Source organism: Falco naumanni, chromosome 6, assembly GCF_017639655.2.
Source record: "Falco naumanni isolate bFalNau1 chromosome 6, bFalNau1.pat, whole genome shotgun sequence".
In the NCBI taxonomy this organism is placed as follows: domain Eukaryota; kingdom Metazoa; phylum Chordata; class Aves; order Falconiformes; family Falconidae; genus Falco; species Falco naumanni.
The window spans coordinates 90,549,606-90,570,586 of NC_054059.1; the positions used below are offsets into that span (position 1 = coordinate 90,549,606).

A 20,981-nucleotide genomic window follows, 5' to 3' on the forward strand; every position below is an offset into this window, starting at 1 on the left:
CTTTCTTGTCTTACAATTTATGTATCATACCTTACCTTAGAAATAAAAGAAGACAGAAGAATCAGCAATGCATCCTTGATTTTTTAAAGTTTTTTTTGGGGGGGGTGGTTTGTTTGGGTTTTAATACTGAAAGCTTCTCATCTGCCATTTTATTGCACTAGACTACGACTAATTTCATGAAACTCAGGAAACATTCAGCACTCTACTCTTGCAGAACACACATTCTTCTGTGGCAGGAACAGTTACACAGAAACATACATAACATGTTCCTGTTATCTATCTTATAGTAGCCATTAACACCAACAGCATTCACTGTTACTGCATAATGCTCTTGAACAAATTGCAGATTTCTCAAAGTTTAATGAAAGACAAATAAAATCAAATTCCTGTTTCACAAATTAAATATTATAATAATGACATTTTCTTAATTCAGACCTGCATCTCAAATAAAATGGCAGCTACAAAGACCAATAAATGCAGAGCTGCAAAGCAGAAATTCAAGTCTGTTTCAATGAGGTATCGGTGCTTAACAGTTCTAAAACTGTGTTGTCTCAAACATGAAGGTTCCCAACTTTTTGGAAACATTTTTATACTTTAAATTCCTCTAATGAACTACAGTGCTAAAAATACAGCTCACATCATCTTCTCTGGAAAGATTTCTGGTTTAAAATTTGTGGGTCCAGCATCTCTTTTAGAAGTAAAATCTGTTACGGCACTGTGGTAACGTCAATACAAAGCACACTTTGGACTACTCGAGGATGATGAGGCACCCGCTAGTCTTACACGGTCTCATTTGGGCTAGCAGACCTATAGGACAAGTCAGGCAGCGATGCCACATGCCAGATTGTCCTACAGCAGCTTAAAGCAAGCCTGTGGGCACTGCTAGGTTCCGAAAGGGAAGCTCACACCGCAGTAAGCAACAGTGCCAGCAGCGCATCAATACTGTGCCTAGGTTGCAGTTCAGGGAGCTTTACTGCTGCACGCTCATCGGTCCGCTCCACATGTAATGACTATGCCTCAAGAAAGTTTATCACGGTGGCTCTTCTCACATAGTCTGAAGCTGATAAACTCTTGGACCTTTTTTCAAAAGATAACCCTGGTCGTTTAGGGATCCAATAAAGCTTTCAAAATCAGACACCTAGGAAAAGACAAAAAAAATTAAGTGAGAAGAGCGACATTTTACCTCTTGTAAAGCAACATAGACAGTTTAGAAGAACTTAGTGAAATAAAGCGAGCTAAGAATAGTTTAGTTTCTGTAGCAAACTGCTGACCTACTAGGAGGTGGCATACAGTCAGTTGCACCCCTTTGTGCTTTACTTACACACTGGCTTTACTGTGGTATTACACAAAACAAGTGTTCTCCACCTCATGACATGTGGAAAGTATAAATGCAAGTTCTGAAACACAACTGTCTACCAAAGAAAAGTCAGATTTCTACAACTTTCACTGGTTTCCAAGTATTTGTTACAGGTATAGAACTTATACATATATATACAGGTATATATATGTATATATACAAATATATACAGGTATAGAAGGGCAAAAAATACTCTATACATGAAGGGAAAATTAGAATAACTTGAATTAGCTTTAAGTACCTAGTCACTGAATGAATGAACAATCATGGGAAGAGAGAGCTGGCAGTAACATGTCCTGTCAGACAGGATTCACACCAAATCCAGTTTTATCTACAGCCAACATCTGAACAAGTTTGGAAAGTGAAGCCATCTTGCCCCAGCAGACCAAAGCAGGCTAGCCAGGTAACGGAAAGAACAGCATTACTGTCCATAATAGGTTCCACAAAGAGAAAGTCATTATCACTTCTTTTCACTCGTTACACCTGAAACCCAGTTTTAAGTTCCAAATTGGCACTTAAAGCTTTTTATTATAAAGCAAAAGGTAGAATTAGCTATTGACATTTTTATTTGGCTGACATCCCCCACAAGTACAGCATAAAAATTGAGTACAGGATCAGCCATGTTTGTGGCCACGTGCCCTACGTGATGTTCCCATCGAGTTACAACATTATGATGCTTCAAGGAGGAATGAAACCCCAAAAGGCATATTTGGGCCAGAGAAAGCCAAGCAAAACGTCACTGCACTGCTGAAATAGAATATGGACACCACAACAGCCTAAATTTGAGAAGAAAAATAGGTGTGTTCCCTGGGGAGCCAGAGGAAGTATACTGAAATCAAAACTGCCTTTCTTGAAAGAAAGCAGAACCTTGTTATGGATCAGCTTCAGAAGCAGAACCAGCCCTTACTAGTGCAAGGAGTTGCTACTATCAAACAGCTAGTAAGATTAGTAAAGCTTACAAACAAGGGCAATTGAGGAAGATCGTTCAGCCTATAAAAGCCACAATCATTGCTTATTTCTGTTCACTGCAGAGACACAACATATGTGCCTTTTCCATTTTCCCTTTTGCAATAAATAATTTTGACTGGTCTTGCCATTTGTTGTTGAAGTGCTTGATTTCCGGACTTACTCGTATCTGTAGCTCCATCGCAATCTGTCGAAGCTGTTGCAAGTCAAAGAGATTGTTGTAAGATCTCTCTGCGATACTGTTCAGGGCAGAAACAAATCTTTTTGCTTGTGACCGATTGCTCATCCCAGACCCGTGCTGTGAACGTTCGAAGTCCAGTTTTCCAAATTCATCAGAGTAGGTTCCCAGCATGCTAAAAAAGGCAAGTGTACGTGGATTTGCTTCCTGAAACAAAACTGCTTGAGAAAGCCTTCAGAAGCCACATAGGAAACCATCCCCTAGTAAGAAAGTCACTATCTAGGGAACTTAGATGAAGCATCTGTCTAAACGGCTTGTAAACTTAAACTATTCAACTGCAGCAACAGAGAGTAATCACAGGAGAGAAAAAAACCCTTTGGCAGTGCCTCATGTCTAAGTGACTGTGCACAGATACCCCTAACTGCTATGATGACAAAACTCAAAAGGTTAAGCAACCATATTCAACTCAGGGCTGCTGTCAGTTTTTAAAGAAGAGCTAACAAATCTGAGTATTGTGGGCCTAAACTTGAGAAATTGATTTCTTTACTGTGTTTGCATATCTGTATTAAAACAAACAAATATTTTCAATTAATAGCGCTGTGATGTTTTTTATTTTTAAAGCAGTGTGTATTTATTACCTGTATTTCATTATTTCTATTACATCTTCAGCATCTTCCTTGGTAGATTTCTCCCTTAATTCCAGCCTTGATCGTGCCTTAAAACAAAACAACCCCCCCCCCAAAGTATATTTAAGATATATTATAGCTAATATGAAAAAAAAAGCTACAATCACTTTACTACAAACACAAATTTTAGGAGCAGAGATGGAACCTGAGCCTACAGGATTTAGAGGAAAATTCCTATATTTTTTTCAATAGCTTTTCAATGTCATCTCCTGCATACCGCATTATTAGGCTGTAGCTTGGAATTTATTTGCTTTTTAACAGCATATTGTTGGGAAGCTGCAGATCACAAGTAGTGTTATTAAGGCATAGCATTAGGGAAGACAGCAGCAGTTCCTACCTGCACCTACTTTTTCTCCTTTTGGGAGAATGTGATAGATTCTCTTTCTACCCCAAAGGGTATTTTATTTCATAAGAGGCTTTAAGCAACATTAGCTCCTAAGCATTTGTAAATCTCTTGCATTCTCACATCTTTTATTTTTTTTTTTAAACACAACAAAAAAGCACAGCAGTGAATAAGCTGTCAAAAGTTATAGGATATCAGCAGGAATTATCTATATTTAGGAATAATCTCTTTACTTTCAATCCCTTAAGTATTACAGCTTGCATTTACCTCTGTAAGTCGAATCAGTGACTCTAGCTGCCTCGTGGTGATTGGCGTGCTGTCTACTCCTTGGTTCTGTTTCCGGAGCTCAAGGTAGAATTCCTGGAGGACTTGAGCAGCTTCTGGAGATAAACTTGGATGAACATACTGCCGAGCATATCCGACATACTTCCTCAGCAGCTGATGGGGAATGGCATCAAAGTTTTCTCCTGGTAAGATCTAACCCAGTTACAAAGAGCTTAGATTTCTGTCAGAACACTATACATGTTTTAACATAAAATCTTCATCTTCTATGCTTTTACCTGGTAAAATCTTCACTGTAAGGGCTTTAGTGCTTCGTATATGAACCAAGTACTTAAAAAGTCCATACACTGTGCTTAGACATTTAATTAAACACACTTGGCCATTTCAGAAAAAGCAGCTGAGGCTTCCCATTTGCAACGATAAGAAGTGCCAAATATGATTTAACTGTACCAAGAATTCTTTCTCAAAAAGAGAAAATCCAGTTTCGCAATTGTTATAAGACTTGGCTCCAAAGAAGATTAAGTCCTCACTGTTGATGTCCCACTTCTAAAGTACATGGGTTTAGTTCCATTTGGGGGGGATATTTCTCCTGGCATTTGACAATATCAATCCTCGCATTGATCACTTACATTTAAGAAACGTGCTTCCTCTCCTACAATCCCCAGATCTGTCACGAGTTGCAGACTTACAAGGACTTATTTACACACTGCTTTATTTGGATTCAATACTTCACAGTACATCATGTTATATCAAATTATTATATCCAGTCTAGTTCTGTAGCTCTTTACTGAAACCTAAACTAGCAAATTTGCTTTAGAACATGCCATGCTAAGTGTTTTCTCACTACCACAATCAAAAAAAGCCCCAAAAAACAGCTCAGCTAAAAAATTCTCTACTGTGCAGAGACCAAGATGGCTTGAGACACATCTTTAACAGCCCCAGTGGGGCGGGTAATGTTAGCTACAACATCCAGCTTGTACAAACAGATGGCTGGAGCACAAATCTATGGGGCCAGATAGGATCCACCTGACCGTACCAAAGGAGCTGGTGGAGGAGCTCACCAAGCCACTCTCCATCATTTACCCAGGAGATACCGTCCCCTGAGACACTGGCTGCTCCTGGCCGGGCCGGGGGTGCTCTGCGCTGGGTTCAAAGCTGGCTGGGCGGCCGGGCCCAGAGCGCGGTGGGGAACGGAGTCACCTCCCGCTGGCGCCGGGCTCACGGGGTGTCCCCAGGGCTCCGGGCTGGGGCCCGTCCTCTGCAACGTCTGTCGCTGAGCCGGGCCAGGGGATCGAGTGTGCCCCCCGCACGTGTGCAGGCCACACCAAGCTGGGGGGAGCGTTGATCCGCTCGAGGGCAGGGGGCTCTGCGGGGGGGGCTGGGCAGGCTGGGCCCGTGGGCCGAGGCCACTTGTACGAGGTTCAGCCAGGAGAAGGGCCGGGTCCTGCCCTGGGCTCACAGCGGCCCCAGGCAGGGCTGGGGGCTGGGGGCAGGGGGCTGGGGAGCTGCCCGGGGGAAAGGGCCTGGGGGGGCTGGCTGACGGCCGGCCGTGTGCCCGGGTGGCCAGAAGGCCAACACATCCTGGCTGGGACCCGGAACAGCGTGGCCAGCGGGGCCGGGGCAGTGCCCGTCCCCTGCGCTCGGCGCTGGTGCGGCCGCCCCTCGGACCCTGGGCTCAGCTCTGGGCCCCTCACGGCCGGGGGGACGTGGAGGGGCTGGAGCGTGGCCAGAGCTGGGCAGGGGCTGGGGCACAAGGCTGATGCGGGGGCGGCTGGGGGGGGTTTATTCTGCAGAGGAGGGGGCTCAGGGGGACATTACCACTCTCTACAACTGCCTGAAAGGTGGTTTTAGGCAGGGGGGTCAGTCTCTTCTCCCAGGTAACAGGCAATAGGATGAGGGGAAACGGTTGCACCAGGGGAGGTTTAGGTTGTATATCCGGAAAAATTTCCTGACTGGAAGGGTGGTCAAGCACTGGAACAGGCTGCACAGGGAGGTGGTGGAGTCAACCATCCCTGGAGGTGTTTAAAAAAATGCAAAGATGCAGTGTTTAGGGACATGGTTTAGTTTTGGGCTTGGCAGTGCTGGGCTAACAGTTGGACTTGATGATCTCTAAGGTCTTTTTCCAACCTAAATGATTATATGATTCTAAATACTTCCTCTTTAATTCAGAGCCAATTATCATGAGAAGAGTGGGAGACTGAGGACATCAGCACATCAGGGTTGCCAGGTTCCTAATACAAGGAACCCCAGAGGAAGGGGCATAGCAACAGTCACAGGACAAGTCCTACCTTTAGTCTTTCAAGTAGCGGTCGATCTGAAACAACTTCGAGAACAGAGCGATCCTGTGTGTTGGTACGAGTCACAACAGCACTGCTGCATGCTGCCTGCTTTCCAGCTCGGATGGCCATCACATGCTCAGACAGCAAGTGATCATGATCTTCATTTGGGGTGTCCAGCAAAATGAAAACTAGATCAAATCTTGACAGTAAGGCACTCCCCATTCTGGAGTAAAGACAAGAAAAGCACAGAGTGCTCAAAGAAGTGGAAAAATTACAGCAACTCTGTTCCACTTCAAAGACACTTAAAAAAAAATCCTGTCTCATTCATTCAGGATAAATTAGAACTGCAATTTCTCTCTCAAAAGCTATGAAAAATTACTACAGTAAGTTTGTGTTCAAGCTCCAGGAAACTAGAAAGCAATTATATATAAGCTACAAGACTGCCAGAAGCATCTACTCCTGAATGTCAACTATAGAAGCAGCATTTCAGAAAGTGCTCACTTTAAGTTCTCAGACACTGTTTTGGCTTTGTTATAGTGTCCTCCAACTGGGTTTGCTGCAGCAACAATAGATGTCCGAGCTGGCAAACTGCAAACAATGCCAGCCTTAGCAAGGCTGATGCTTTGCTGTTCCATGGCTTCCAACAAAGCCTGATGCTGGTTTCCCATCTTATCAAATTCATCTATTCCACAGATTCCTGGAAGCAATTAACACAGGACAAAGACTTATTAGAAAACACATTAACTGATGGACAAGTGTATGCTATAGTCTCGTGCTACATCAGAAGTCCAACCTACAGTCCTAGGGACTGCAGGAGACATCGGAACAAGTGTCCATTTCAACAAGGTTTGTTTTCATTTCATGGTGCCGCAGATGAACCACAATGAAGTTGGCCTGGCTTGTGGAAGCAAGTGTCTTGATTACCCATTAAGATGACAAAACAAGCTTTTTAAACATAGAAATAGGGGACAAATCTCATAAGCAAGCTGTTTTCAAAAACAGTAAGAGTTCAGCAGCTGCCATTAAGTCAGAGATTTCTCAACAAGGAAATCTTTGTTTGGCACAGTAAGGCTGGCATGTGAATTGCAGAACTCCAGTTTCATACACATCCTAAGCTATAGGAAAGCAGGAACCTCCTTCAGAGAAGTCACTGGAGAAACTCAGAACTTCCCAAGGTATGGAAAGCTAACATCGTACTTCAAATTTACAGTTTTAGTGCACAGTTACACAAGCACTGTAGTTAATCTTAGACTCAGCAGCACGCACACCCCCGCCCCCCACATACAGTCATACAAAACCTGGAACATTACATGTATTACCTTGATCTCCAAGCACTAAAGCACCAGCTTCCAAGGCAAAGTCTCCAGAAGCACCATCTCTAGACAGTGTAACAGTCAGGCCAGAGCTGGTGGAAGTATTACCACAAACATACACACCTCGAGGAGCAACGTTACACACCGCCTAAAAGAGAAATAAATACTTTCTCCCTCCCCAAGGTGAAGAATTTCATAAGCCTTATTCTAGAGAAACAATTCAAAAGTAATCCCACATTTGTTTCCTTCCACTTAATATGGCCCATTACATTTCAAAGTATGTTGAAATGCTTGGGGACACCATTTGTCGCAGAAGTGCAGATTTATAGTTTCTTCAGACCCCTGTGTCTAAATAGACCGATATCTTGTCCTACTGCCCAACACACACTGCTTTAGAGGGAGCATGCACAGTTCTCCCCACAACTAGGGGATAAAGGACAGTCCTAATCTTCTTCATGCCTCTAGTACCTAGAAAGCAGCCTAAATTTGAAACATGAACGTATGAAACATGAAAGTATGGTAGGCTGGAACAGAGATGTGTTAAGTTTGCCTAGAATACAGTCATAACTGTTTTTTTCCCCAGTAAATCTGTAGTTAGTGATACCTCTGTTTTATTCAAAAGGCAACGCCCAAACCATATTTATTCAGTACCAGCTATGTAACAGGTACTGAGTATTGAATAAAGAAACCCCAAAAAACAACAAAAAACCCTGGCTCCTGTCTTCTACACAACTTTGGTTTTCTCCTTGGGACTTTTTTTTCCTGTGACAGCAGTAACACAGGAGACTTGTTCCAGGGTTTTATTTGGAGGAACAGATTACTAGCTTTTCTTGAATGGCATTCTGTTATTCAGTAGTGATGTGAAAAAACAAGTCATCTACTGCATGCTAGAAAGTCCCCATTCAATGAAAAAATTATTTATAATATTTGTTTGCCAAGATGCTTGCATACAAATCCATCACTTGAGTTATCCTAAGTCATATCCTAACATAACATGTCCACAGTAGAAATACTCAGACTTTTTAAATGAGGTATGCAATGCTACATGTCTAAGCAAACTCTGTCCCTCTTTGACTTCACAGTAAGCATGGGAAAAGACATGGACATTTAAAACCATTCAGTTTAAGACTGAAGAATTCTAGTACTAACTGTTCTGTCACAGTCACGCAGAAATGCCCACCAAGATCAAAACCCATACACACCAATCGGTCCCTTTTCCAAAAAGCAGAGATCTGTACCAGCAACGCAGAAACAGGGTAAAAGAATGGAAATAAACCTCACAGGTGGTAAGTGAAATGGTATTTAAAGTTGCATTAGTTCCAAGAGCGCTCTTATTTTATTAGACAATGGATCAGCTAAATGAAATCAGCTAAATGAAGAGTGAAACTCCTCACTGGGGAAAGGGTTGATACAGCAAGCATATACTTGAAAGCCCAGAAGTTTGAGCAAATGTAACTGCTTTGGTAAGTGTTTTAACTGGCCTGATTCCTTCTGCAAGCCTCCCTGGAAGGAGAGGACAGCAGGGCACCCCTCTGGGTACTACCCTATGTTTGAGGCATTCTACATGAAAAGGGATCTCCAGCCAGGCTCAAACAACCCTTTGGTCTTAGCACAGCTGTCCTACTATGCTTAGAAGAAGTCAAGATAACAAGGAATTAGAGACAAATACAATGAGACAATAGAAATAAATCAACCCATACTTGCAACATTTGACTTTTTCCTAATCCTGGATCTCCAACGACCAGAACATGTGGATCTCCTCGCACTGGGATTCTGTTCTTGTCGTCTACAAACTTCTGACATCCTCCAAATAATGCCAGGGCCAAACCTGCCTTTACAATCTGTAGTGGTACATACCAATGCTAATAAGTATCCGACCATGACGACCAATACGGAGAGCTCCCTAGAACTGGTTGCAATAACCCTTAGGTTCAGCCATCCAGAAGGAAAGGGTTAAGACTGCCACCTCCTTGTCACTGAAAGTGACTGTGAGTCACGCCACCTGTACAGTCCCTGCCCCTTCCCACCACCCTAGATAAGCTTTATAAATCCTTTATGAATTTACTGTGGCACAAACATTTCAACCTGAAGTTGCAAACAGCTGTTAAATTACTTACCTCGTGGCCGTAGATTGCAGGACAAAGAGAGCTGTAAAAACAAAGAACACTAACATAAGGGGAATATAAATCTTGTATTACTATTAATTAATCACTTGTTCTGTCTCTTGTCACAGAATACCTCTATAAACATACAAAACTTTTAGTTAGCTGTTGCTGAATTTCCAACAGAATCAGTTTAAAATCATCAGCATGAAATTTCTTGAATTTTTCAGACAACCAGATACGCTTGAAACAAGAAAAGCCTTTCATTTGTGTTCATACAAACACAGAGGAGATCCAGCTTCCCAGTGGTTTCTGCACCCTTTTATCTTCATCAATTAACTACCTGTGACCCTCCTTTTAAAGGTGCTAGTTTTACATTCTTTGACCCCACTGGGAGGGGCTGAGGGACACTTCCACTAGAAAAGTACTTCTCTGTCTGAATGGAGGGTCTGTCACACCCGCTTCTCAGTTCTTGCACCTTTTTCCTCTGCTGTAGGAAAGCAGAACCAAGAACAAAACAGTACTCATGAGGTGAATTTACTCAGTAAGGAGCAAAATTAATCAATTGCTTTTTTTACCTATAGCTTTCTGTCTCAGGGCTGAACTAACACAATCCTAACTTCCCTGTATATCCTTGAATCCCTCCCAAAGTCCCAACATACCCACTGCAATACTTTCCCTTCCTCCCAAGCCCCTTGCCCTCTAAAGTTTGTTAAATCTCTGTGATATCTATTGCACAAGCCTTAAACATTTCACAGCTTTAATATTAGCTGTCATGTTGTCCGAAGGTGGTCATGCCTGTTCAGAAGTCTAATCCTAGACCTAGTCTCCGTCTGATGCAACTTACTTTACAATAACCCTGAACAGATTTTCCTCAGCTTGAATTTCTTGAACAGCATAGAGGTCTTTAAGAGAAAACTCCATGAATGATCTTTGAAAAGTCTCATCATCAAAATTCTTCAGTTTTTGTCCTTTACTGTTGCTGACAGAATTTGCCTCAATGTACAGCAAGAACATACATTTGTCGTTCTTATTTTTAGAAGCTCCTGTTAGAAAAATTGAGAAAGAACGAAGGATTATTTTTTCTATCCTTGTGTACCGATGTTATTTACAAACAGCACAGGGTAATTCAGAAATATTAAGTACAGCCATATGCAAAATGTTCACCCTCCATTTAGGTACAAAATAAAATATTTTGCTGGATTAGGATGGCATACATATATAGAGAATTTTTCCCAGAATAAATTACGTTTTCCAGGAATTTCATATTACTACATTATTCTAGTAAAATGAAAGCCAAATATAAAATGCTCCTACTTAATATTTAGAGGAAAAAATCTATCATGTGGAGTAATTAAACATGTACCTTAATAATTTTCTATATCCCCCAATGATTACTGAGCAGAGAATGCAGTCTCACAGTAAACTGGTACTGCAGTTCTCTGCAATATATTCTGTTATAGCTGTGGGCAACATATTTCTTCACTTTGGTGAAAAAAAGAAAAAAAAGTTGTAAAATTTCTCCAGGGGGAACTAAACTAAGGAAGATAATACTCCTTACAACAGCGTGACTGTTTTCCTATTGTTTGAATGAGACATTAAAGTGAAAAGGCTAAGCAAATAACAAGTCCCAGGAGAAGGCTTTCCTATCAGCTGACAGGCTAAACCATCAGCTGGGAACCAGGGCCAGAGCTGCGGGTAGAGCAGCGGGTTGCGAAACCCCCTATCAGTGGGCATTAGAGAGGGCTCCTCTCGGACAGCACTGCTTCTGGCTTTTTCCAAGTAGCTCCTCGTTATAGAACTTCGGGAACTTCTGAGGAAACATACACTTCATGCATCTACAACTTTGAGGGCCCAAATTAAGGTGGATGGCTGTTCTTCCTGTGTAATCACCGGAGAAAACTCCACCCTAGGAAAAAGGTGTTCTCAGATTATGTATTTTACCTTCCTCGGTGCTCAACACCTTTACTATCCCTGTAATTGTGACCATATCTCCAGGGACACAGCTGTCCACAAGATCTTGAACCAGTTCGCATTCGATTGTGCGGGGGATCCGGCCTGCCTCCCGCTGATCATCTGACATGAGCTCCTGCACCCTGCAAAACACAAGGTGTGCATACACTCTATGTGTAACATTTCCCATTCAGTTACAGCATACAAGATCTATAGCTGTGTGCTTCCAACCAGTCCTTTCCAAATTAAAAAGGGAGACAGAAGAAATGTCCTGATAAACTCTAGAAACAGCAGCACTGAATTTGGAGAAACAGACTTTTTCAGTTCAGACTTTAATAAATAGGTATACATTATGCATAAAACCAGGAAGACAATAACTATGAACTCCAGAAATAATAATCAAAATTGAAATCCAGATTTTTATCACTGATGAGCATGTTCATGTAGAGATAAATACAGTAAGTGAAATAAGATGGGCCTCATATACAAAAATTAAGAGGTCAGACTCAGATGTTATAGCCCTGGTGAATGCTTAATTGGCATTTTAACCCTAGCAAAGCCCAAGAAATTCCTCAGACCATAACAAGAAGAGTAGCTCGCTCTTTATATAGTTGTAAAAGGCTAGCAACTCACAAGTTCTTCAAAAGGTTCCAGTTTTGGCTCTGCATTTAGAGCTCTGACAGTTTTCCTCCAAGCTAAGTCAAGCTTTTCTTAAGAAGCTGAGATAAACAGCACCCTCTAGAGCTCCTAAAAATGTCAGCACTTTATAAAAATGATTTTTTAAATTATACATAATATTAATAAAGACAAACATATTTAGATGTCATTTGGCACAATAAGATTTTTGATGAAGAGCATGTGAACTTTGTAAGCAGTGGGAAAAAGCAAGCAGAGTCCTGTTTTTCCAAAGCTAACAGGATGGACAAGAAACAACACATCAGACTTTTCTGAATGTACGTTATGAGGCAATAAGGATGGTCATAGTGCTAATAGCACACAGTAAGATGGAAGCAGTGAAAACCAGCTCCATTGTCCACCTTCCTACATTTTAACATTGTTAATTTCTGCAGAAACAGTGACTTGTTCCCTTGTAGCAAAGGTCTTCAAAATTTTAGGCATACCTCATTGCTGATTAGACAGAGAAAGTGAATGAATGAACAGGCAGGTGCAGCACTATTTCCTTCTACTGAGCATACCTTAAGGACTGGGGGACACAATATCACTTTAAACTTAGATTATTTTTTTTAACCCTCACGTTTACTTTCAATTCCTTCTAGTCAACTGTCACAGCCAAGCAATGTAACTTAATAGGGCTTTTCTAGCTGACTTACAGATTAAAGGGAATCATTAAACAATACATGCAATTAGAAATGACCAAGAACAGCTGTAAAGACCACAAGCTGAACATTTTTCAAAGAACTCTGTCATGGTATGGGGAATATCCAAGAAGCTATTATATTGGGCAAGTTTAATATACAAAATATACTAGCACTCAGATAAAACAACCACTTTGTAATACAAATTTTGAGGAGTACTTGCTGCAAAAGAAGATTATAGAAATTACACAGTGTAACATGGAATGAGCTGTCCTGTCACTTTTTGACTATCCTGTTGTATTATATTTTTGTGCAGAAGGGAAGACATGCTTACTTAACAGACTGCCAGTCCACTGTAGTGGTTAAAGGAGAGCTTCTGTCAGCTGTGAAGGATCGGCCACGGCACTCAGGAACAAGGCACTGTAACAATAGTAATTCTAATTCATTCTCAACCTTCTTTAAAATCATAGTTTGAAATTGCCTTATCTTTTTTTTTTAAAAAAAAAAAAAAGCAATGTGATCTGTTAAGGCCATTTTAGAAAAAAAACCCTAGTTACATTAGGGTTACAAATTAGCGCATGCATAATGAATGAAGGGCTATCAAGCACAGACACCTGAACCCTGACTCACAGGTGCCAGAACAAGTACAGCTGAATTGTATGATCCTTTTGGTGAATTGGTTTGAGTTGTTTTTTTTCAGGGGTGGAGTTATTTGTTTGTTGAGGTTTGTTGTTTGGCTGGTTTTTTTAAGTACTTGCAGATGTTCCAAAGGAGATAATTTTTCCACTTGAGCACATCAGGTAACATAAAATAACTGGGCACTGTCCTATGTCTAATAACTTCTTAAATCCAGATAAAAACAGTGAATTAACATAGAAAGTTCTAAACAAAACCACAACTCCCCCCCAATCTAAGCATAGAAACCTACCACAGGGAGATGGATGAGGCTTTTAAATTTTAAACATAACTGGTGAAATGGAAATGCAAAGATACTTCCCCATCCCCACAAAATTTGAGAGTTTCTACATACTGCTTTTGTTTCAGCAGAATACCATTTTTTCAAATGACAAGGGTATGCAATAATACACAGATGCAAGTTTAATGTTTTTCTGAAGTGTCAGTTTAAACTAGCTTTAAAGATTAGATTTTTTTTTTTTAATACCAGTGGTGCTTCTTTTTGTCAAATCACTATAGATAAGGGAAAAGCACAAATTATTTTAACTTACCTTAGTTGGAAGAGTATACTTTCCATCAGGTAGAGGAACACTCTGAACGTCTCCGCACGTGCCACATACAAAAGCTAACTTAGTGCACAGAGGCTTAATGTTACTGACACGCACAACGGTGCCACGCAAGGCAATATATTTTCCATAGCAGTTGGCCCGAACGTTTTTCAGCTGAGTTAGTGGATCATAGTTGTACACCCTACACAAGTCAAGCATTAACATTTTTAAAGCTTACCACACTCAAATACAGAACAACAAAACACACAAATAAAAGCCCCCCAAAACAACCAAACTCAAACAAACAAAAAAATACCACGCCTGATTTTTAACAGTAATCCAGAGCAAATATTATAAATGTTTTGTCTGTGGACCCATGGCATACACTTTGATTTTATTCTAGAAAGCAGCATAACATTTAGTATGTTTATAGTTATCTATAACCAGATCAGATTAAGACTTGCAGCATGTTAAGATCAAATATGTATTATGCTTACGCTCTAAAAGGAAGGGCGAGTTTTCACATTTCAAGGACATAAGAACCTGCTATCAGGTACGAAACACTGCACCTTGTTAAGGACAACAAAGAATACCTTGCAAAATAATTCAAAATAACAAACTTTAAACAGAATTGTTTACTGTGGAACAGACCTCATGAGATTGTCTAGTCCAAACCCCCGCGCTCAAGCAATGCCAGCTAGAGCAGGTTGCCTATGGACACAGAATCATATAGGTTGGAAAAGACCTTTGAGATTGAATCCAACCATTAGCCCAGCACTGCCAAGCCCAAAACTAACCCATGACCCCAAGCACCTCAACTATGTGTTTTTTAAACACCTCAAGGGATTGTGATTCCAGCACCTCCCTGGGCAGGCTGTTCCAATGCTTGACCACCCTTCCAGTCAGGAAATGTTACGTTGGATATTAGGAAAACCTCCCCTGATGCAACATGAGACTGTTTCCCCTCATCCTATTGCCTGTTATCTGGGAGAAGAGACTGAACACTACCCTCTTTCAGGCAGCTGTAGAGAATGAACGGGTCCCCACTGAGCCCCCTCCTCTCCAGAATAAACCCCCGCAGCTCCCCCCACCAGCCCCGTGCTCCAGCCCCTCCACGTCCCCCCGGCCGTGAGGGGCCCAGAGCTGAGCCCAGGGTCCGAGGGGCGGCCGCACCAGCGCCGAGCGCAGGGGACGGGCACTGCCCCGGCCCCACTGGCCACGCTGTTCCGGGTCCCAGCCAGGATGTGTTGGCCTTCTGGCCACCCGGGCACACGGCCGGCCGTCAGCCAGCCCCCCCAGGCCCTTTCCCCCGGGCAGCTCCCCAGCCCCCTGCCCCCAGCCCGCAGCGCTGCCTGGGGCCGCTGTGAGCCCAGGGCAGGACCCGGCCCTTCTCCTGGCTGAACCTCGTGCAAGTGGCCTCGGCCCACGGGCCCAGCCTGCCCAGCCCCCCCGCAGAGCCCCCTGCCCTCGAGCGGATCAACGCTCCCCCCAGCTTGGTGTGGCCTGCACACGTGCGGGGGGCACACTCGATCCCCTGGCCCGGCTCAGCGACAGACGTTGCAGAGGACGGGCCCCAGCCCGGAGCCCTGGGGACACCCCGTGAGCCCGGCGCCAGCGGGAGGTGACTCCGTTCCCCACCGCGCTCTGGGCCCGGCCGCCCAGCCAGCTTTGAACCCAGCGCAGAGCACCCCCGGCCCGGCCAGGAGCAGCCAGTGTCTCAGGGGACGGTATCTCCTGGGTAAATGATGGAGAGTGGCTTGGTGAGCTCCTCCACCAGCTCCCTCAGTGCCCTCGTTGGATCCCATCTGGCCCCATAGACTTATGCACATCTAAGTGGAGCACCAGGTCACTAACTGTTTCCCCCTCAACTGTGGGGACTTCATTCTGCTGTCTTCATCCCTGCCTTCCAGCTCAGGGGGCTGAGTACCCAGAGGGAAGCTGGTCTTGCTGGTGAAGACTGAGGTAAAGAAAGCATTAAGCACCTCATCCTTTGTGGCAATGTTCCCCACCACATCCAATAAAAGATGTGGACTATCCTTGACCCTCCTTTTGTTTCTAATGTATTTGCAAAAACATTTTGTTATCTGTTACAGCAGCGGCCAGTCTGAGTTCCAGCTGGGCTTTCACCTCCCTAACCTTCACCCTGCATAACTTCATGATATCCTTACAGTCCTCCAGAGTTGCCTGCCCCTTCTTCCAAAGGTGGTAAAGTCTCCTTTTCCCCCTGTGCTCCAGCCAAAGCTCTCTGTATGGCCAGGCCAGTCTTCTCCACTGCCGGCTTGTCTTTTGGCACACAGGGAAGGCCTGCTCCTGGAACCTTGAAGACTACCTTCTTGATGAATGTGCAGCCTTGCTGGACCCCTCAGCCCTTCAGAACTATTTTCTGAGGGGCTCTGTCAACCAGGGTCTTAAACAGGCCAAAGTCAGCCCTCTGGAAGCCCAAGGTAGCAGTTCTGCTGACCCCTGTCCTTACTTCTCCAAGAACAGAAAAACATCTCATGATCACTATGCCCAAGATGTCCTCTGACCACCGTATCACCCACTATGTCCAGTTGAACTTTGAATACATTTGTGGATGGAGACTATATATCCTCCCTCACTCTAAAATAGAATTTTCTCACATTTGCATGGAATTTTACGTTTTTAAAATTTGTATCCACTGTCCCTTGTCCCGTCACTGGGCACCAACGAGAAGAGTCTGGCTCCTGAGTTCCAGGGGTTTCCCTGCTCCCTCCACTTAGGGCCCTGAACACCACCATCTCATGGCTCAACCCTGCCTATGTTGCAGAACCATTATAAAAGCAAGATATTTTATTGACTTTTTGAATACTTTCCTCTACAGGATAACACTCCATAGCATGCTCTTAGAATCCGAGACCTTGTATATACCTTTTTTTGGCCACAGGTTTTTCCTAAACACATTCCACTGTGTAATTAAAAGGGTGCAATTTTATAACAATGCAAAACTTAAGAATATATCATAGCACAATAACCCCCCAAATTAAATCCACCTGCCATGCTGTGGGAGAGGAGGACAGAGAATGTCTGAAGAGAGATGTGCGAGAGGAGTACGGAGAATGTCTGACCATTACTGATGGGAGATAATAGAAAGGAGGATAGAGAATGTCTGAGGAGAGATATACGAGAGGAGGATGAAGAATGTCTAACCTGGCAGGAGATGAGAAAACAGCTAGGCATTGTGAAGGAAAGTAAGAAACATGAACATGGTTATCTAGTAGCAAAAAGGTATCTGCATGCCTTTAGTGACATGTAACTACCTAACTGCATGAATGGTTTCTGCCCTGAGCCTGGTGGTACATACAGCTGGAATTTGTATCCGGGCTCAGAGATACAAATATGAGCTTCTTTGTACAATAAAGTGCCTGCGGTTGCACCACAACCTGAGTCCGTGCCTTCACTGTGTTTCGGCATGGTGTGGCATATGCTTTCCCACACAAAGTCATCAGTAGCAGGGAGTTTAAAAAAATAATAATTTCAACTCAAATCGGGCTTACATTCCCAGTCCCCCTCAGACTTCAAGAGTCTGAGATGCCATTACTTCTGATAAAGAACAAAAAAAAGTGCTAAGGACTTGTTTCATTAAGAATTCAAAGGAAATCACATTTTTATAATTATAATAGCAATTGTGTTTCTTGAAAGTACATGCTTATTCAGAACTTGTGTAACCTGAGTTTCTTAATTTCAAATTCAAGTTGGGTTAATTAGAATTAATATTCTTGAGATTCCCAACCAGTCATCATTTAATAGATGTAAGCTAATATGAAATAGCAGATCCTCATACGCCACTGTCAAAACATGCACAGAAGGAATAATAAATATTGCCAGCTATAGTTTATGTCCTCACCCTCCAAATCAGCCTCTTTACAAAGACAAGCCTTTTGCTAACAAAAGGCTAGGTCATAATCACTTCCCAGCTTCTCCAGTAAACAGCAGAAATTTGAATACTTTTGGTTTTACTCAATACATGTGTCACAGAATAGTTGTTCTACTTGTAAGTTACTTCTCAACTTACCAGCTTTTCTAGGTACAAGCTGTTTGTTCAGCTTATAAGCAGGTTTCATTTCACTTTTTTCTTCACAAGGACAGTTTAGCCTTTATCAAGTTGAAGAACAAAGCAAAACATAAACTGTTCCTTCTGGAAACAGCTTCAGAGTCAAGTCTCTCAAAATAAATACGTAAGCCTTCAGCACCACATGTGAACACTGACAACCATTAGACAAAACCCAAACAGATCTTCCTGGAAAAAAAACGAATACACAATGCCCATTACCTAGCATGAATGAGAGGGACATTTATTATAGGTTCTCCATCAAGTGGTAATCCTTCCTGCGCCTGCAGCTCTGCAGCGTACCTTTCAAGGTCTTTCGTTAGCACCTAGACAGAACACAAAGGCAGACAAGTGCAATGCGCCATGCAACACAGACTCAATTTGCTATTAAGTTTCATTACCAACCCTTACAATCAGATCCCCCTACTGAAGTCTAAAGAGCTCTTTGCTGCTCAGTGACCCCCACTTAAATGTGTTTTTCTGCTTCTGAGCACTTTTAAGCTTAATTTTCGATGGAATTTAAAATCAACGTATTTGTGGTGTTTGGCTTTTTAATTAAAAAAAAAGTATACAATAATGTTTAACGTTGTGGAGTTTCGTTTGACTAAAGCACAAACATCTCAACTTATCTGTCAAAGCAGCAGTGAAATGCTACTTTAAGAGACACTGAATAGTTAAGAATTCTTGAATCTGCTCACCAGCTGTGGTTCTGCTGCATGAGGTGGGACACTCAGGACAGGTGACCCCCCCCAGTATGTTAAAAAAACCCAACTACCCAGGAGTCAGAACTCCCAATAGGGAGTAACATTTTAGTTTTACTTAACTGCTTTGATGATTAATAAGCAAAATGCATCAAGACCAAAGCATTTTCAAAGTGTGACTGTGTGGGCCAGACAGAAACAGTGGAGAGATGGAAGAGTTTGTGTTTTGAATGAACAGTAATTTCCTGTAGGACAGAAAAACATTTGGGTTTTATAACTTAATTGCCTGAGTTCCACCGATTCTTCTTCGTTGCGAGGGTTATGCTTCTATGTGTGAGAACGTCATATTTACCTGATGAATTGCCAGACCCATACACTGCAGTATCTTCTGAGGCATATCTCTCAATTCAGTAGATATATTTGGTATTGATTTAGTCAGCTCTTTGTCTTGTATTAGTTCCTTATAATCCACAAGAATACTTCCTTTTCTTTCTATTTCATCCTGTAAAACATTTTAAGTTATAAAATACACTTCCATTACAAATAAAACGTCCCCAAATCATGTCACAAGCATTTCATATCTATGATGGAGATCATTTTGGATGGAGAAGATACAAGAAATTTGCAGTTATTGTATCAACAATAGGTTGTTGGAATGGGATACGTTTTATTTTGGTTTTACCTTATCATAAAGTTCAATGCGTTGCATGAAAAACTTCTCAAAGGCTTGAGTCTTCAGGACAAAAGGAGACTTGTCAGCATAAGCTAATTAGAAACATGCTCTGTTAGTGACGGACAGAAATAATTCTTTCCATTTCACAAAATACATAAACAGGCAATTTCTATTCTATTATTTTTCTGCATTCCAAAACCGAGGAAGATGATAGATCTCTACAGTGTCACAGTAACGGTCTATTATAAGACCTGCTATAAAACATGTCTTTGTCTAAGACGACATAGGACAAGCACATAGGACAAAAAGAAGCAAAGTAGAAGTATGTATATTCCTGTCTTTGATAGACTGCAGATTTTATGTAGCTAACCAAGCAGGTTTAAGAAAGATTGTATTTTACATTAGTCAAGATTCCTTTCCAAGGTTTGGAGCCCACAGAGACTACAGTATGCTGTAAGATTGAAACGTCTATCATTTTCATGTTTTTATATAAGAAACAGAAATTTCAGTTGCTTTCTGTTGAACTTATCCCCTCTACTCGTAACCAATTCTAGAAAAAATGGAATAAAATACTTCCTACATATCATTTTAGTCTAAAAATACCTTCAGAGAAATAAAGTTTCCAGCCCTTATAGGGAATAAACTGGTCCAGTGTCGATTGAACTAGTCGAGACCTCACTGAAAAAAACCATAAAAAGATTGAGATGAGGATTAAAAGAATATGGATACTAAAACTTTGCAAGCTTTATTCTCAGTGGTTCTTTTGACCAACGGGAGGCAAACAGCTGTAATTGCCTAAGGCAAAAGTGGTTCAAAAGAAAAGCATTATGGCTTCAGAGAACAGGTAGAAGCACAGGCGCTGGCTCACCAGGTTCGGGCATTCTTCTCCACTCTGCCTTCTGTCCTCTGCCTCGCCATCCGCCTCGCCATCCTCCTCGCCAGCCCTGAAAGCCTCTTCCCCGGGTGCATCCCCTGCCTCTGAAGTCCCCACTCATCTCGCTCCGCAGGCATCAGCTTGGGGACGCGATAGCGAACTGACCTAAAGAAACAGAAACTTTACCAGAAGATATTTCATTTAAATTAGTTACTTGCCAGGGGGGCTCTTCACCTGCGGGGTGGGCGCGAAGGCCCTGAGATACCACGGAGGCGCTGCGAAGGACCCGGCCTACCTCTCCCTACCAAAGGGAGGGCCCCATGAAAGAGCCGCACGGCCCTAGCGGTGAGAGGACGAAAGAACAGCGCCGGAGCCCGCGGAACGGCCGGAGCCCGCGGAACGGCCGCTGCCCGGGAGCGCTGCCGCCAGCCCCTGAGCGCACAGAGGGACCCTCACACCCCGCCGCGTTCCATTTTGGCGCCACACGCTCCTTCCGGAGCCGCAACCAATCCCGAGGGAGCGTGCGGCGTCGCCGCTGGCACCATTAGCTGATTCTCCCCTTCCGAGGGGGCCTCGCCCCGCCCACTCTCCCTTTGCCCCGGCTCGCGCCGCCTCACTGCGCATGCGCCCCGCCCCCGCCCGGCCCGGCCATTGGTGGGCGGGCCC

The 20,981-nt window shown here is 42.9% G+C and overlaps 1 protein-coding gene across 3 annotated transcripts; it reads right to left on the reverse strand.

Annotated features, from left to right (window-relative positions):
* Positions 1 to 61: 61 nt before the first annotated feature.
* MCM8 (minichromosome maintenance 8 homologous recombination repair factor) lies at positions 62 to 20,872 on the reverse strand. Of its 3 annotated transcripts, none has more exons than XM_040599343.1 (19): positions 20,611 to 20,872; positions 20,310 to 20,480; positions 20,045 to 20,119; positions 19,451 to 19,533; positions 19,121 to 19,270; positions 18,290 to 18,393; positions 14,002 to 14,200; positions 13,110 to 13,195; positions 11,451 to 11,602; positions 10,354 to 10,552; positions 9,522 to 9,552; positions 9,105 to 9,245; positions 7,411 to 7,552; positions 6,593 to 6,788; positions 6,101 to 6,314; positions 3,798 to 4,007; positions 3,140 to 3,216; positions 2,487 to 2,676; positions 62 to 1,138 (listed from the first exon to the last, which is right to left on the reverse strand). In XM_040599343.1, exons 2-19 carry the CDS (start codon positions 20,434 to 20,436, stop codon positions 1,046 to 1,048), a joined length of 2,469 nt encoding a protein of 822 aa, XP_040455277.1. In that variant the 5' UTR covers positions 20,437 to 20,480; positions 20,611 to 20,872; the 3' UTR covers positions 62 to 1,045. The 3 variants fall into 3 exon arrangements, with proteins under 3 accessions (XP_040455277.1, XP_040455278.1, XP_040455275.1); XM_040599344.1 differs by having other exon boundaries at positions 20,310 to 20,495; XM_040599341.1 differs by having other exon boundaries at positions 20,550 to 20,872.
* Positions 20,873 to 20,981: the final 109 nt, after the last annotated feature.